Source organism: Dreissena polymorpha, chromosome 16, assembly GCF_020536995.1.
Source record: "Dreissena polymorpha isolate Duluth1 chromosome 16, UMN_Dpol_1.0, whole genome shotgun sequence".
NCBI classification, from domain to species: domain Eukaryota; kingdom Metazoa; phylum Mollusca; class Bivalvia; order Myida; family Dreissenidae; genus Dreissena; species Dreissena polymorpha.
In genome coordinates, this window is record NC_068370.1 from 5030525 (window position 1) to 5049220 (window position 18696).

The 18696-nt window shown below is 35.3% G+C and overlaps 1 protein-coding gene across 2 annotated transcripts; it reads right to left on the reverse strand.

Moving 5' to 3' along the window:
* Positions 1-7904: 7904 nt before the first annotated feature.
* Positions 7905-18696, reverse strand: LOC127862488 (UDP-N-acetylglucosamine transferase subunit ALG14 homolog). Of its 2 annotated transcripts, none has more exons than XM_052401645.1 (5): positions 18489-18696; positions 15887-16023; positions 15172-15294; positions 12004-12063; positions 7905-10253 (listed from the first exon to the last, which is right to left on the reverse strand). In XM_052401645.1, the coding sequence occupies exons 1-5, from the start codon at positions 18652-18654 to the stop codon at positions 10089-10091; spliced, it is 651 nt and encodes a 216-aa protein (XP_052257605.1). In that variant the 5' UTR covers positions 18655-18696; the 3' UTR covers positions 7905-10088. The 2 variants fall into 2 exon arrangements, with proteins under 2 accessions (XP_052257605.1, XP_052257606.1); XM_052401646.1 differs by lacking the exon at positions 18489-18696 and adding an exon at positions 18370-18472.

The following is an 18696-nucleotide window of genomic DNA, read 5'->3' on the forward strand; positions in this document are numbered from 1 at the left end:
TTTACATCTTTATTGGTATATTGTGTGTGATCTTGAGTAAGCAACATTATCTTAGATATTTTGTGTGTTAAAATTTGATAACCCGGTATTTGATCATATGTACTTCACATATGGTATACATGTATGTGTTGTCTTTCATTTTGTGTACTAGTATATGTTATTGTCAGTCTATATTGTGTTGCGTTTTGTTAAATGGACTTGAGCTGTACTTTTGGAAAACTGGACTTGTTGCATTTTGGTAAAGTATCATCCCAGATAAGCCTTTGCAGTCCCTACATGCTTATCAGGGAAGTCATCCCTGATTAGTTTGTGCAGACTGTACAGGATAATCTGGGACTGTACTATAGGCACATGCATAAAGCCTGGTTTTCTCCGAGCACAGCTCATCTATATTTCACATCACCTTATGTGCTATGTCAAGTCATTCAATCCATTTTATTTATTTTAACACCAAGTGTTTGTATCGTGATATATTTAGTGTTGAGATTTGCTCTATATATTGTTATATACTTGTATAAGGATTTATGTGCATGAACTAAACTCAAATGAGTTATTTAAAAGGATTACCAGTATGGTGGTACAAGGGGCTCTATGTAACATATAGAAAGAGAAACACAATGGCTTAAATGTGAATCCAAGCATCTGACCATGATCTGTGAGTTTTCCTGGGCCTAGTTTCACAAACATACTAAAGTCAATATTCTGTCTCAATTTTGATTTTTTAGATAAGATTGACCAGCATGCTGAATTTGGTGTTCACAGAAGTATTTATATGTCTCCCAGTCTATACTGGGGGGACATATTGTTTTTGCCCTACATGTATCTGTTTGTGGTTTGTTTACGTCAAACTTAAACATTGGCCATAACTTTTGCAATATTGAAGATAGCAACTTGATATTTGGCATGCATGTGTTTCTCATGGGGCTGCACATTTTGAGTGGTGAAAGGTCAAGGTCATCCTTCAAGGTCAAATATATGGGGGGGGACATAGTGTTTCAAAAACACATCTTGTTTAGTTTTGAGTCTCACTTAAAGTTTGATGAAGAATATGTGCAGTTGAGATTTACGATTGTTTGTTGGCTGACAGACATTCTCAATACCCGGTGGAAACTCTGTCTCATTTTCTGAGTTAAAGTAAAAATTGATGTTGGTCCCTGTTGCTAAAAATTGATTTTGGGCCCTGTTGCTAAAAATTGATGCTGGGCCCTGTTGCTAAAAATTGATGTTGGGCCCTGTTGCTAAAAATTGATGTTTGGCCCTGTTGCTAAAAATTGATGCTGGGCCCTGCTGTTGATAAGTCCTTTCATGTATGAAATATTCTGTCAGATTTCAGATATTAAGTCCCAGGGTTTTTATGAATGATATGTCAATATTTATTAAATACTTTATATTACTTGTTTAAAAATAGTTTTATTTTCAGTAAACTTCTTGTCAATCATATACAAAAGGTTAATTAAAAAAAGTTTAGCATCAAAAGAAAACCACACCAGTTTACTGACAAGAACTCGTTTTTAGCTCACCTGAGCACAGCGTGCTTATGGTGAGCTTTTGTGATCACCTTTTATCCGTTGTCCGTCGTGCGCCGTCAACATTTGCCTTGTTAACTCTCTTAGAGGCCACATTTATTTCCAATCTTCATGAAATTTGGTCAGAAGATTGGTCTCAATGATATCTTGGAAAATGGTTACGTTTGCTTGAAAAACATGGCTGCCAAGGGGCGGAACATTTTTCCTTATGGCTGCAAGGGGCGGGGCATTTTTCCTTATATGGCTATATATAGCTATAGTAAAATCTTGTTAACACTCTAGAGACCACATTTATTGTCAAATCTTCATGAAACTTGGTCAGAAGATTCATCCCGATAATATCTTGGACAAGTTCAAAAATGATGTCAGTTGGTTGAAGAACATGGCCGTCGGGGGGTGGGGCATTTTTCATTCTATGGCTATAGTAAAACCTTGTTAACACTCTAGAGGCCACATTTATTTTCCGATCTTCATGAAACTTGCTCAGATGATTTGTCCCTATGATATCTTGGATGAGTTAAAAAATGGTAACCTTTGCTTGAAAAACATGGCTGCCAAAGGGCGGGGCATTTTTCCTTATATGGCTATATACATGTAGTAAAATCTTGTTAACACTCTACAGTCCACATTTATCGTCCGACCTTCATGAAACTTTGTCAGAAGATTCATCCCAATTATATCTTGGAGGAGTTCGAAAATGATGCCGGTTGGTTGAAAAACATGGCCACCAGGGGGCGGGGCATTTTTCCTTATATGGCTATAGTAAAATCTTGTTAACACTCTAGAGGCAAGATTTATTGTCCAATCTTCATGAAATTTGGTCAGAAGATTGATCTCAATGATATCTTGGATGAGTTTGAAAATAATTATGTTTGCTTTAAAAACATGGCTTCCAAGGGCCGGGGCACTTTTTCCTGATATGGCTATAGTAAAATCTTGTTGACACTCTAGAAGCCACATTTACTGTCCGATCTTCATGAAACTTGATCAGAAGATTCATCCCAATAATATCTTGGACGAGTTCAAAAATGATGTTGGTTGGTTGAAGAACATGGCTGCCAGAGGGCGGGGCATTTTTCCTGCTTTGGCTATAGTTAAACCTTGTTGACACTCTAGAGGTCACATTTATTTTCCGATATCATGAAACTTGGCCAGAAGATTTGTCCCAATAATATCTTGTTATTTCAGGTGAGCGACTTTGGGCCTTTCAGGCCCTCTTGTTTTAATTATATCTTGTGTATCATCATCTGCTTATGGCAGCATTTTTCATGCAGAAAAGTCATCAGAATTTCATGTACTAATGAACGTTTTTTTTTTTAAACAACAAAACAGTAGAACATTGTGTCCATTTCAAAGTAAATGACATCCTTCTGCATCAAGGGACAGTACTAGATACATTTTTACATGCGAGTTTTTATGCACCGGTAGGCTGACATATAGTGTTGGACTGTTACGGCATTCCATTTTCAAGACTTTTTAGCTCACCTGAGCACAATGTGCTCATGGTGAGCTTTTGTGATCACTTTTTGTCCGTCGTCCGTTTTGCGTTGTGCGGCGTCAACATTTGCCTTGTTAACTCTCTAGAGGCCACATTTATTGTCCAATCTTCATGAAATTTGGTCAGAAGATTGGTTTCAATGATATCTTGGATGAGTTCCAAAATGGTTACGTTTGCTTGAAAAACATGGCCACCAAGGGGCGGAGCATTTTTCCTTATATGGCTATATAAGGCAATAGTAAAATCTTGTTTACACTCTAGAGGCCACATTTATAGTCTGATCTTCATAAAACTCAGAGTTAAAAAATGATGCTGGTTGGTTGAAAAACATGGCCACCACGGGAGCGGGGCTATTTTCCTTATATGGCTATAGTAAAACCTTATTAACACTCTAGAGGTCACATTTATTTTCATATGATCATGTTACTTTGTCAGAAGATTTGTCCTAATGAAATCTTGGATGAGTTCGAAAATGGTTTTGGTTGCTTTAAAAACATGGCCACCAGGGGGTGGTGGCATTTTTCCTTATATGGCTATAGTAAAACCTTGTTAACACTCTAGAGGCCACATTTATTGTCCAATCTTCATGAAATTTGGTCAGAAGATTGGTCTCGATGATATCTTGGGCGAGTTTGAAAATAATTATGTTTGCTTAAAAAAAATGGCTGTCAAAGGGCGGGGCATTTTTCCTTATATGGCTATTGTAAAAACTTGTTAACACTCTAGAGGCCACATTTACTGTCCAATCTTCATGAAACTTGGTCAGAAGATTCATCCCGATAATATCTTGGACGAGTTCAAAAATGATGCCGGTTGGTTAAAAAACATGGCTGCCAGGGGACGGAGCATTTTTCCTTATATGGCTATAGTAAAACCTTGTTACCACTCTAGAGGCCACATTTATTTTCTGATCTTCGTGACACTTGGTCAGAAGATTTGTCTCAATAATATCTTGTTATCTCAGGTAAGCGACTTTGGGCCTTTCAGGCCCTCTTGTTTTCTAAATGCTTTCAGATTTTGGCAGGATATTTGGTATGCGAGTCTACCTACATGACTTACTGATGAAGTGTGACCATTGTTCCGGTCCCTTGATTTTAAGCTTGGCTATTTTTGGAGAAAACCCAAAGTACTGTCATAGCCAGCTCGTTGTCGGCCGTCTGATGTCTGCGTCATGCTTTAACCTTGACAGTTTGCTCTAAAATCAAAGTGCTGCCACCTACAACTTTGAAACATCATATGTAGATGCACCTTGATGAGTTCTACACGCCACACTCATTTTTGGGTCACTAGGTCAAAGGTCAAGGTGACCTCTAAAAAAAATTCTGACAAGCTTTTTTTTATTCAAAACTGCATCTGCAGCCGAGCATTGGCATACGTTATGCGGTGTTTTTGTTTTGTTTAGTTATGGGCCTTTCTCTATAATAACTGTTTTCACGAAATGCTTTCAGATATTTACCTGATTTTTGGTATGTGAGTCTACCTACATGACATACTATAAAAGTTACAGATAAAGTGTTAGTTTTGTTCCAGTCCATTCATTTTTGGCCAAGATATAGGCCATGGACTTAGATATTTTCTCTATAATAACTGTTTTCCGGAGGTTTTTAACAAATGCTTTTAGACATTCAGGTGAAATTTGGTGTATGAAACTACCTACATGACTTACAGAAAAAGTGTGACCTTTGTTTCAGTCCAGTGATTTTTGGTGAAATTATGTGCTTTGAACTGAACAATTTTCTTTTAAATATCTCTTGAGTGGATTTATAGCACAGAAGAGGGAATCGGGTTTCACAAACACAGGTCTTGTTTATTTGTATGCTCCCCAAAAAAATTCCGGGAGCATATTGTTGCCAGTTTGTCCTTCCCTCCGTCACACTTTTCTGTCAAACTTTTGTAACAGTTTCTCATAGCGCCTTCAACTATTTTACCAATCTCTTACATGATGAACATATTTGGCATGTAGGTACCTTGCATGGACCTCTACCTTTGGATGTGGTTTTAGGTCACTGGGTTCAAGGTCACCGAGCTTATAATAGATTTTCTCAAGGTCACACTTTTGTTACAGTTTCTAATAGCGAACACAAGGGGAGCATCCATTGTTTTCAACGATACTTGTTAAAAATACAATTACATGTATGATACTTTAATGGTCATAAGGGTTATGATTGTAGTCTTAACAGTTCTACATTAGACACAAAGTAACACCCCTGACAAGTAGATTAGCTCTATTGAGGACATTTATCATAAAATTCAGCACAACGACATTTGACCATACAAAGCTGATTACAATTTTAATTCTGTGGTGTAGATCTTTTTGTTTGACTCACTTTAGCAATTATATGAGCCAGGTACTGGGAAAATTGGGCCTAAAGCATGTGTGTAAAAGGTCATCCCAGATTAGCCTGTGCAGTCCTCATTGACCAATCAGGGACTTAACTTTGTGCACAGACTGGATTTTCTTTTAGAGGAGACCTCCTTTTAACAAAAATTATATAAATGGGGAAAGTTTTAAGACTGCACAGGCGAATCTGGGACGACACTTTTTGCACATGCATTAATTAACCCTTTCAGTGCTGAAACCAAATTTTGAAGGCCTTTGGAAACAGTTTGGATCCAGATGAGACGCCACAGAACGTGGCGTCTCATCAGGATCCAAACTGTTTGCTTTTTTGATAGTATTCTTTGAAAAAAAATCGAAGAAAATGCTAATTTTAGAAATTCAGCAGAAGACATTTTAGCAGACGACAAATTTCCCAGCATGCAAAGGGTTAAGCCCCATTTTCTCAGAGTGCTGCTCACATGTATTTTTCATTTATATCTTTGATAAAAACCATTACGATTTAAAACATGTAACTGATGTTTAATGATTTGTGTCATTTCACCAGGTATGGTTTTAACTTTTATGTCAAATAAAATATAACACATCTTTCAAATGGTGCCTTGCCCTTTTAAAATATCTTGTCTGCTTTTGATTTAAAGGGGCCTTTTCACAGATTTTGGCATGCATTGAAGTTTGTCATTAAATGCTTTATATTGATAAATCTAAACATTGGATCTCAAACGCTCCAGTAAAAAAAAAATATAATTAAAAAAATGTAAACCTCAACTTGGCTCGAACCACTGACCCCTGGAGTACTGGAGTAAAAATTAACCACTAAGACCACTTGGCCATCCGTGCGCATACAACGAATGATGTATTTTATACTTTGTATAAACAATCCTTGTAGTATCACAAAATATAACAACAATAACAGAACTGTCCAAATTATTCAATCGTTTTGCAATGCAACACTTTATAATTTTCAGGTTTTTAAATCATCAAAAGATGCATATAATTGATATTTTAGAGTATGATAAATGTTCAGTATTACTGTTTCCTCACAAATAGCATAACTACAACACAGCATGATAAATGTTCAGTATTACTGTTTCCTAACCAATAGCATAACTACAACAAAAATTTGTGAATCTGAAACAACTTTTTTTAATTCTGTCAATTTACCAAAACGTGAAAAGGCCCCTTTAAAGCCATAGTCCATGGGTACATCCATGTATTCTTGAACTTTCATTTTACCATGCCAGTGTTATCTTTTGTCTAGTGCATAATTAAAATTTAGTGTTGCATAAGCTTTTGTTTATGGAATGTAACAATCACACAGGTTGTTATTTGATTTTGTTTGTTGATGATATACATGTACCGGTAATGTGCTTCTGTTACATTTAAATTATGACAGAGTTGTTAACATAGATTTTTGCTTTGGTCATGTGTTATAATAATTAAAAAATTGATGTTTATGTGTTTGTTCTGTGTAAATAAACATTATCAAAAATGCATTGTGTCTTCATTATTTGTACATGATTATCTACCTTAATTATCATCTCATGCTTGAGTATAACAGCATAATTTGAGCCACAACTGGGTGATGACACATTCCGCCTAAACTTGATTTTCGGTAAGGAGGGACTTCCTTGAAACTAAAAATACCATTAAAGCGGAAAGTGTCGTCCCTAATTAGCCTGTGGGGACTGCACAGGCTAATCTGGCACGACACTACTCACATGAATTAAGGCCAGTTTTCTCAGAAAAACACACAGGGTATCTAACAGTAATAAAAAATCTACATACATAATTAACACAGAAAATCACAAGATATGCCTACATGTTAAATTTAAGTAATTATTAACATGTTTTATGGACACAAAACCAAGTGACATTTTGGTGTTCAAAAATATAATTTACCCTTATAATTAAAATCCCTGAAAGTTTAGAATTTAGAATAATTAATATTGTCTTCTTAAATTAAATATTCAAATGAATTTATTTTAAACAGCCACTTCAATTTCATTCTTTTCATCTTATAAGCAGATGACAGCCTTGGGTTAAGTTAATGTCTATCCCACCACAGTTGGACAGAGTAAGCAGTTACCTCCATAAGTATGCAAGTGTGTGTGTTGTACATTTATTGAGGTTGTATGGATTATCTCACATATAGCAATGGCCCCCACATGTTGGGATATTAAAAATTACAGAAAATGACCCAATTCAGTGATGACACTGGGTCTTTTAGACCTGGAGTGAAGTATTTGGTATACTGCAACATTGCTTACCGGTAATAAGAAACTATGTAAACTGGGATTATTGCACGTGCTAAGAAAGTCCCATATTAGCCTGTGCAGTCCGCACATGCTCATCAGAGACGACACTTTTCACCCAGACTAGATTTTCATATAGGAGAGACCTCTTTAAGACAAAAGATTCCATATAAACTGTGAGTGTAGTCCCTGATCATTTCCCGGGGATGACAATTTACGCACATGCATTAAACCAAGTTTGCCCAAAGCAGCTGATATCTGACAACACTTGAAAATAAAAATAAGAATCACTTTTCATAAACTTCATTTAACCTTCAAAGCCTTGTATGTAATATGCATGATTTAAGAATATAAATATTGCATACAGTATGATATTGTATTTTCAAAATGTACACATATGCTAGTGAAACATTTACCCTGATCTATATACTAGTCACCTGTTTATTTACAACAAAAACAATATGAAGCAAATATTATGACGCTGTATACAAATCAAACACTAGGCAAGAATAATACCCACCCACCCTAAATTGTTATTTGTTGTAACTCACATACACAAACAATAAAATCTTATCAGCAATTTATAATCACAAGTCAATAGCAATAGTCTAGTCCTAAAAGAAATGAGTACACATAAAATAATATCAATATTTGTCCTAAAACTGTTACCTTTTATTGAGTACACAATATTATATATTGAGTATATAGTTTTGATATATAAAATAATGCAAAACATTGACACAATAATTCCATCGACTTTAAGAACAAAACAATTGAATGATATCTGTTAAGTTACTGCCATACATTGAAAATGTTAAATAAGAAAATAACAAAAAAACACAACAACAAAAGCTGACTTAAAGTTCGTTAACATGGGCAAAAAAAAAGGCCTAAAGCTCCAATCAATAAATACAATAATATAATTAGTGATATAATAAGTGAAGGAAGTATATTATGCAACAGTAAATACCATATATTCTCTTCTACATGCCCTCTCCCTAAGTAATCCCCTCTCCATTAAAAAAAGTATACTTTAATGCAAAATAAATCAATGCTTTCGTTTCTTAATCAGCCGGTATTCAATGTTTTGTATAAAACATGAAGCCATATCACAAAGCTACTCTTTATTTGTATAAAAATGTCTTCAATCATTCTGGGGAAATCTTAATCTACTACTTCTGTAGAAACACATATTATAAAAAATTTAAGGAAATCTTATACTACTACATTCAAATAAAAATATGTTTTAAATAATTCTTCGGAATTCTAAAGATACTACTTTTGTAGAAAAATGTTTTTTCAATAAATATGAGCAAATCTACTGACACCATGAGCCTTACACTGGGAAAACTGGGCTTAATGCATGTGTGTATAGTGCCCGATTAGCCTGTGCACAGGGACATCAGGAACGACAACTACTGCATAAACTGGATTTTTGCTAAGAAGATACTTCCTTTAAACTGTGCCTACTGCACAGGCTTAGGCCAAAACAAAATAATGTTGTGGTTCAGGTTACGTGCCAAAAAAAAATAGGGTAGGTAGGTAGGAAAAACATTTTATTTTTTTATTTTATTTTGTTGAACGGCTTTTTTCCAATACATACATAGGCAATCTAGCACAAAAACCATTTTAACTGATGATAAGAATGAATGGTCAATTCATGGCTTCAACTTGGCTGTAGCCATGCATTGACTTTTTTTTTTCATATCAAAAACAAACTTCAGAAAACTTTTTATATAGAGAAAAATACTGTAAATTTTGATGGATAAAAACCCGAAAATACTTTGAAGAACATGGCTTAATTACAATCATAATGAATTTTAATTAAAAGAAAAACTCAAATTATTTGGTGTTTTAATATCCCCAATTCTCAATTTTTCTGCTGAAGTTTCGGTTATTCATATAGCAAAAGACATCAAACTAATACATTAAAAAAATTACCCAAATTATTGTGTGCACAAACGTCAACCAATCTTGTAGGATTATACGGAGAACTAGGTAGAATCCCGATGCATGAAAACAGACAAAATAGTAGATTCCGATATTGGATAAAAAAATGATTTAATTGATGTGTTTGTCAGAGCATTTTACGCACTTTGTCCTTAAAACATTAAACAAAATCGACGAAGGAGCTGTTTTCTTCATTGCGTCGCAGACGCTCTATGTATTTAATACTTTAAGCGCCTCACAGATGAGATAAACGGTGCGCGCGTAAAAATCGCACTCCTTTAAAAAAAAATCGGCGTTGCTAAAAACTGTTCCTCCGGTACAGTTTGAATTTTACCGCGATTTTGTTTCTTTTGGCTTTTAATTTTGAATAAAATATTGTAGGGTCGCAGCAAAATATTAGGCTCGGTCGGGTAACCGTAACCACACCATTATTTTGTTTTGGCCTTATCTGAAATGCTCTAGCCCAGTTTTCCCAGAACGAGTCTCTCATAATCAGATCATAACAAGTACCAAGTCGCATCCTAAACAATACGCCCCATGTAGAGAGATTTTGGATACTTCTTCTGTAGTTGGGGCCACTGCACGATGACACTGTCTGCAAAGTGGTACAGGATCTGGCCTGACAGGGACATGCTGTCTACTCTACATATGCTCTCCACATAGACCAACTTCAACGGATAAAATAACTGAAACATATATTGATTATATTAAAGTGCAATTAAGACATTGGTTGACCAGAGTTTTACCTTAAAGGTGCCGCCCAACAGATTTTTGGCATGTATTGAAGCTTGTGATTAAATACTTTAAATGCTTTATATTGATTAATTCAAACATTTGAACTAAAAATCTCCAGTAAAAAAACAAAAATACAATTTTAAAAAAAGAAAAAAAAGTTACCCTCAACAGGGCTCGAACCACTGACCCCTGGATTCCTGGAGTCCTAAAGTAAAAATCCCACCGCCTAGACCACTCGACCATCCACCCTTATGTTTAGAGTGGATGTATTTTTTAACTATATACGCAATCCTCATAGTTTCCCAAAATATCGTTTTGCGCTGATACGACGCTTTATCTGTTGGACGGCCCCTTTAAATAAACATAAACTGGAAAGCAAATACCTGTTGAGTGGTTATTTCCTTATCCTTACATAATATTGAAAACTAGCCTTTAAAACAGCTTATGAACAAACTGTTTACATTATTTTTTTTACATAAATAATCATGACAGCCATCATATAAGCTTCGTCGTGCAAAAATGGGTCTTATGCCATTTTCAGCCAGCACAGCCGGTCAGTCTGATCGGGAGCTTTGTTCTCCCCTATTAACCTTTACCACTTAGATACGTATTTTGACGTGTTTGTAGTCCCTTAGAAAGTTATATTTAATAAAATACCTTTCTTACAAGATTCAAGTTTTAAAGGCTTCATTTCCATTCCTTAGATACTGATGAGCAGCAAACAGCATAAAACCTGAACAGACTGCGAGTTACTCACTACTCCCAGGCTGTTCTGGTCTTATGCTGTTTGCAAAAGCCATTTTCACTTTGCCTCTGAGTGGAAAAGGGTTAAGTCATGCAAGATTTCGTGGTCTCATTAGCTGACAGCGTAGCAGACTGCACGGGTGCGCTGGCTGGTCTCGAGCAACACTGGCTGCATATGGCATAAGACCCATTTTCGAATGACGCAGCTCATATCATCATTATGCAGCAAACTGCAATAATTGGTGGAAAAGCACCCATCACAAACTGCAATAATTGGTGGAAAAGCACCCATCACAAACTGCAATAATTGGTGGAAAAGCACCCATCACAATTAGTCTTTTTAAAGGAGTTGTTCTTTAAAAGGACGTTTACCATCACACACGACAAAGGCCAAACTTTGACCTTTGAAAGGTTCGTGCCATACAGAATCTAATTTTAATGCTCTGGTGAAATAATAGATGCTTAAGGAATGGAAATATGTGAAGACAAGAGTTTATATTGTTATCAAAATTATGACACTTGTTAAAAAAAAATATCTGACAGAAAAAATGTGACAAGTATAAGTTTAGGACTGTATTTTACAATTAAAATATTTCTCAAAGAACAAATGTGTGCGAGTGTGTATGGACATGTTTGTTATTGCATTTCAGGCCTGAACTTCATTATGTGAGGACCTGCCCCAGCACTCTTATCTAATTAATGGGACTCAGGAAAATTGGGACAAAATTGGAATTATGGCTGCACTTTCCAGATATTTTGTTTTAGCTTAAACAAATTCAAATTTGGTGTGGTCTTCTGCTGTTGGGGAAGTCCTAATACCCAGAGGAAAGAACACCTGTGCAGTATGGTCACAACTAACTAGACTCACAACTACTCGCATGCCACTGGCATGGCCGAACCACGTTGTCAGGTGAGAAGCAAGAGTAGTTTAAATGAACAGATCAGACAGATGTTTACCTTTAATATGAGACCTCCCAGGCACACTGGTATACATGTCCCTGGGCCATTACATAAAATCTGAAAAATGTTGAAAACAGCTGCATTGACAAGCATAAAATTTAAATAAAATGACAAAATATGGATGAAATAGCACATCGGAATGAAGTGCAGAAGAATTTACATATGAAAATGGCAGATACAAATTTATAGTGTCTGTGCAAAGAATAAGATTCAACATGTAGGTATTGGACTAGCAATAAGAAATCAAAAGTTGATTGTCAAGATCAATAAATTTTGGAACATATAACAATTATTTTTCTTTCAATTTTAATTTCTCATTGATGCTGATGCTCTCATTTTTGGTTGTTCAAAGTATATGCAAATCATACCATATATAGTAAACTATGTAGCAGACCAGACATGTTTTAAATTGCATGCAGTGAACCTTAAGAAACCTTTTCTATTTAGAGTTTTTGAAACAGGTATTTATATTATAGAATAAACACTAAATGTTGCAAATTACTAAAAATTAGAATACATTTATGACCAAAAAGAATACAAAACCTGTTTAACAATACTTTAAACATTTCACATGATAACCACACATATTCATTTTAATTGTTAAGTGATAAATAATGCATGTAGATGGTACTAACATTGTAAAGCATATAACATGTATTATAGTTTTTAGCATACATGTAAACCTTTATTATAAAATAAATTACAACAAGGGCTGTTTGTAAAACATGCATGCCCCCCTATATGGGCTATAAGTTGTAGTAGCAGCCATTGTGTGAATACGTTTTTTGTCACTGAATACGTTTTTTGTCACTGTGAATGGTGGTGGTGGTGGTGGTGGTGGTGGTGGTGGTGGTGGTGGTGGTGGTGGTGGTGGTGGTGGTGGTGGTGGTGGTGGTGGTGGTGGTGGGTGGTGGTGGTGGTGGGGTGGTGGTGGTGGTGGTGGTGGTGGTGGTGGTGGAAGAAATAGTAGTAGTAGTAGTAGTAGTAGTAGTAGTAGTAGTAGTAGTAGTAGTAGTAGTAGTAGTAGTAGTAGTAGTAGTAGTAGTAGAGTAGTAGTAGTAGTTATAGTAGTAGAAGTAGTAGTAGTAGTAGTAGTAGTAGTAGTAGTAGTAGTAGTAGTAGTAGTAGTAGTAGTAGTAGTAGTAGTAGTAGTCGTAGTAGTAGTAGTAGAGTAGAAGTAGTAGTAGGTGGTGGTGGCGGTAGCAAAAGAAATAGTAGTAGTAGTAGTAGTAGTGGTAGTAGTAGTAGTAGTAGTAGTAGTAGTAGTAGTAGTAGTAGTAGTAGTAGTAGAAGTAGTAGTAGTAGTAGTAGTCGTAGTAGTAGTAGTAGTAGTAGTAGTAGTAGTCGTAGTAGTAGTAGTAGTAGTAGTAGTAGTAGTAGTAGTAGTAGTAGTAGTAGTAGTAGTCGTAGTAGTAGAGTAGTAGTAGTAGTAGTAGTAGTAGTAGTAGTAGCAGTAGAAGTAGTAGTAGTAGTAGTAGTAGTAGTAGTAGTAGTAGTAGTAGTAGTAGTAGTAGTAGTAGTAGTAGTAGTAGTAGAAGAAGTAGTAGTAGTAGTAGTAGTAGTAGCAGCAGCATCAGCAGCAGCAGCAGCAGCAGTAGTAGCAGTAATAGTAGTAGTAGTAGTTGTAGTAGTAGTAGTAGTAGTAGTTGTAGTATGCATTACAAAAATGCAGTTAGCCTTACATTTGGTAAAATTTAAATGTATTACAAGGGAGGCAAATCTGTAACAATAAATTTAAACTTATTGCATTTGTTTCCCCTGTAGTGTATTACCTCCCCTGTCCTGCTTATATTTATATTGATCAACAAAATTAAACATTAACACAATATTTAATATACAAAATATACAAAAATCTCATATTCTGATAATATTTTTACTGATCCACTGTATTTTACTAAAAGGATGATGTTTTATTGGACTGATAATTATAGATTTAGGATTACATACCAGATGCTTCAGTAATATTGTTTAGAGTGTGCCCTGTTGGCCGCGTATGCATTCTAAAATTATCATTCAAAAAACCATTTTACTATTTCGAGTCACCGTGACCTTGACCTTTGACCTAGTGACCTCAAAATCAATAGGTGTCATCTGCTAGTCATGATCAATGTACCTATGAAGTTTCATGATCCTAGGCACAAGCGTTCTTGAGTTATCGTTTGACAACCACCTGGTTGACGGACAGACCGACTGACACACCGACCGACAGACCGACCCGACAGACCGACCGACCGACCGACATGAGCAAAGCAATATACCCCCTCTTCTTCGAAGGGGGGCATAAAAATAAGAGTCATTGTTTTGTTTTTTTACTTCTTACAATGGATGCATATTTATTGGGATTCAGCTCAACTTCAGCATAAGAGATCCCTTCCACAATTTCAAAATATGTCGAACCCTTTTTTGTCCTACATTAATGTTTTTATGAGAACAGAAACACCCAACATTTTTTATTGACTATAAGATTTTATAGAGTAACACAGTATTACTTGATATATGCACAAATTGTTTTCAATAACACACCTAATGAAGAACATAAATGGATGATTTAATATAAGTAGAATCAGCACAATTAACCCTTTGCATGCTGGGAAATTTGTTGTCTGCTAAAATGTTGTCTGCTGAATTTCTAAAATTTGGAATTTTCTTCATTTTTTTCAAAGAATACTATCAGAATAGCAAACAGTTTGGATCCTGATGAGACGCCACGTTCTGTGGCGTCTCATCTGGATCCAATTTGTTTGCGAAGGCCTTTAAAATTCGGTTCCCGCACTGAAAGGGTTAAGTCACTTGCAATGTACAAGTGCAAAAGAGGTCACACTACCCTTTTCAAGCTCCTTTGGCATTTTTTTACTCTGACTAAGTCTCTCATATTTGGTTTGTTCATAGAAAATAAAGACTATCGTATTAGAGTAAGAAGTAGCAATTTCTTTGGTTCTGATGGTAAAAAACAACTTTATTGTTTACGAAAGTCCCAACATAACTTTGTTAATATAATGCTATTGTTTTCAAGGTGTCAAAAACATTGATAAACACCATTAGCTGCAGTTATCACATTAAAAAAAATCTTATTATAGGTTTAATAAACCCTTGGCAACATGTTTTGAATTACCCCGGTATTATGGCAAATCGTTACAATACTTGCTACATAATAACAACTCTTACAATATCTGGTCGTAACTTGAAGACCAAGGGTAGGGCATATACTGAGGCAACTATGGTTGACAGCACTGTCGTTATCCAGGACTGTTTAACCTCACGACTTCTAGGTATCTTGTAGATCCTATACTGTAAGAACGATTTTGAACAAGGCTTTACATTAAAATGCATAATCATATTTGTCTGTGTTAAAAGTTGTATTTAACAAGACTATTGCCAAGCAATAAAAGTCCCCTACTGGTGAAACTCCACCATTTTCAGCAATATTTCTAGTCTATTTGTTGCCATAGCAACCAGAATTCTCAACATAGGAACAAAATGACGTGCATAATCTCCATATTGCCATCTGTCCATGTTTCAAGTTTCATGAAAAAATATGAAGAACTTTTAAAGTTATCACAGGATCCAGAAAAGTGTGACAGACAGACGCACAGAGCGCAATCTTAACCGTTTCATCGGTAGGGGACTGAAAAGAATAGTTTAAGCTGTTCATTAATGCAAAAATATCATTAAACATATCTCAGTCCAAATAAAATGTAACAACATTGTAACTTTTTTTATTGTGTAATAGTTATAACTATTCAACTGTGACATTATATAACTTTTTTTTCAAATTTCAAGTAAGGTCTATCTTTATACCACTGACATTTAACTCAAAGGCATTGTCATATTAAACTATGACCACAACACTGTCAGCCATACAAAAAAAACAACATATAACCATTATGTTTGCATCTTTCTCCAGTTTGTGTACTTTCTCTTCACTCATGACATCAGTGTTAGCCATGACGTAGTATCGAGGTTCATAGTGACTGCCTAGATGGCCCATCAATCTCAACAGCTCTGATGTGTGACCACCTGAAAATACTTGAGAGCTTAAAACTGAAGGCAGATTAGACCAGATATGTTGTAACACAGCTGTACTATTCTTCTTTTTTGATAGAACTAGCTAGATCTATTACATCATATGTCAGTGGCCAAACATTAAGATGCAACAGACACATTTGAAGATCCTATTGACTATGTGTAGTAGTTATCATATCTTCAACTTTTACTTTTAGAGTAAAGCAAGGGCTGTACCAAGACAGCGCTCAACTATTCTTCCGCTTTGATAGTGTAATGAACATTTTGTCAGTCACCTTATATAATACTTATGACAACATATTTCATCACAATGCCTCAAAGCAATCTCAAGTTGTTAAATGAAAAGATTATTTTCACTTTTAATCAACAAAATATCCTACAGTAGTATAAAAGAGTTAGTATATTACAGTGTCATGAATGCTTCCCTTGAGATTAAGGGCCAAACAGCTTTGACAAATCAGCCACCTTTACTCCTAATTATATATTATTTATGCGAGATCTTTTACAGGAATCAACTTGGTTTTGTTAACTTATTTAACAAAAGGCCACGAGATCTTTTACAGGAATCAACTTGGTTTTGTTAACTTATTTAACAAAAGGCCACAGATTGAGCCTTTTGTAAGACTCTTCATTTTGGACCTCCTGTTCTATGAACACCCTATAAAAATGACTAGGACATTGAAATGGTATATTCTGAAAACCTTCAATATAGCCATGAATGCATTTAGCAATTTCTAGCATTAGTTTAACCCTTTCCAGCTGCTTTTTGCCATAGTATTGAACACAAATTCTATAGTATTTTACAGTTAATGTTTTGGAATTTCTATGATCATTGAACTTTCTGTGATTTAAATTTGGACCAATGCTCCGAAATGTGAGGCTTCAAGTAAGTTTTGACACTTCCTTTTGTGAGTCTGCTGTATATATAAGGATTCTTGTAAGCAAAAAAGAAAGTTGCCATAAAAAAGATAAAGCCAGTCAATAAACAATACCTGGTTCTATGTTTAGTGCATAAAGAAACTTCTGTGACTACGTTATTTAGTACTTATTAGACCTGCTTATGTATCGCAGCAATAAAGTAAAAACTAAGGCATTTAAGTTATAAAAGACACAGCTATGTTAAGGGTTAAATATTATATGCACATCAGCTTAGAATTTTCTTTTAAGATGATGTTGGATGTAACAAGAGGAAAACCACCTGTCCACCTGGTGACAACAAACCGAATTCACTTGTGTCGGGAGCAGGAATCAAACCTGGATTGCAGAGATGATAAGCATGTGTAGCAACGTCTGCACTAAGCTTACAGCCATGTGCAGTGTAATTTGTATGTTTATTTCGAAGTTTATGAGGATCCTCCGAGCTTGAGGCTGCATCATGTGTGGATTTTAAATGTGTGAAAGCTGAGCACTCCTACCAATCAACTCACTAGATTCACAAAAGTTGGGAGGCATTTTGAATGCAATGGCCAGCTTTTAGTTCCAACTTAAACTCAGTTTACGTGTGATCTTGAGTTGGGCAGGGAACCCTACCTCAGTACCAGTCTGGTATGATGAACACCAGAAAAACAGACTCATGTGGAACGGGGATTGAACCAGTGTTTTTTTTCACTTATAGGGGAATGGTGGCGGGGCCCGTCCAAAGGGGAAAAAATGCATCGTTTTTTAGGAAAAGGGGAAAATTAAAAATTCACTCTTTTACATGTAATGATATTGATTATATGAATACACATGTTTGTATGAATATAATATTCACAGCAGAATGTCTGTCCTTTTTCTGAAATATATATCAATGATTTTTTCAACATTAGTTTCAGACAGTTCAGCCTTCATGCACAGTCTCAGTTTTCTTAGCCATTTTGAGTCAAAATGAGGTTTTTTTTTAAATCGATTAAATGGCAAATTTGAGCATTTTTTATCAATAAAATGGACCAAATTGGAATGTTTTTATCAACAAATATTGACAAAATATAGATACATCAGGCCTTTTCCTGGCCATTTTTGGAGAAAAATGCAATTCATGTGAAAAGTCCACTGATTTGGAAAAAACTAATCTAATTTAATATAATTTTGTAATAATTAAAAATCATATAAATTTTAGTTATATACTTTGTTAGTTATTTATGAAATAAATTAAATTTGAGATATATTTGTCATGATAATGAAACAGTTCTTTCTAAAAAAAAAAAAAAAATTTTTTTTTTTACTTCTGGCGGGGATTTTTTTACAAAATGGTGCAAAAATATATACTCTTTTTTTAGGGGAATGGGGCCGAATATCGGCCCCGAAATTGCCATAAAAAACACTGTGTACACAGGACTTCCAGATGAGAAGCGCGTGTACCATTCACTGCGCTAACCGGACAGCCAATGTGCAGCGTAATTCTTTAATATTTGGTTAAATATATAGCCTTATAGGTTTACATTTTATTCATAAATTAGTATATTGTAACCCATTTGTACCTGAACCAATTACAGCAAGTATAGATGCCTTTAAATTTTTATCACGTGAAACTGGTTGCGGTGGCAAGCAATTGTCACTGAATAGCAGATAAACAATAGCCACCACTCCAAATATAGCGACACAAGTTGCTGCAATTACTCCAATAATTACAACAGTCGACTCCATCCTTTAGCTATGTTTGTGTCATTTGCAACCTTTTGCAATTAT

What these genes read in the sequence shown, in the direction of transcription:
- LOC127862488 (XM_052401645.1), bottom strand. Translation starts at nt 18,654, where the DNA reads ATGGAGTCGACTGTTGTAATTATTGGAGTAATTGCAGCAACTTGTGTC. An exon ending in TCAAGTTACGACCAGATATT is followed by an intron (nt 12,064 to 15,171) that starts GTAAGAGTTGTT and finishes AACATTTTTCAG; the next exon opens with ATTTTATGTAATGGCCCAGG. An exon ending in TGGGAGGTCTCATATTAAAG is followed by an intron (nt 10,254 to 12,003) that starts GTAAACATCTGT and finishes TATATGTTTCAG; the next exon opens with TTATTTTATCCGTTGAAGTT.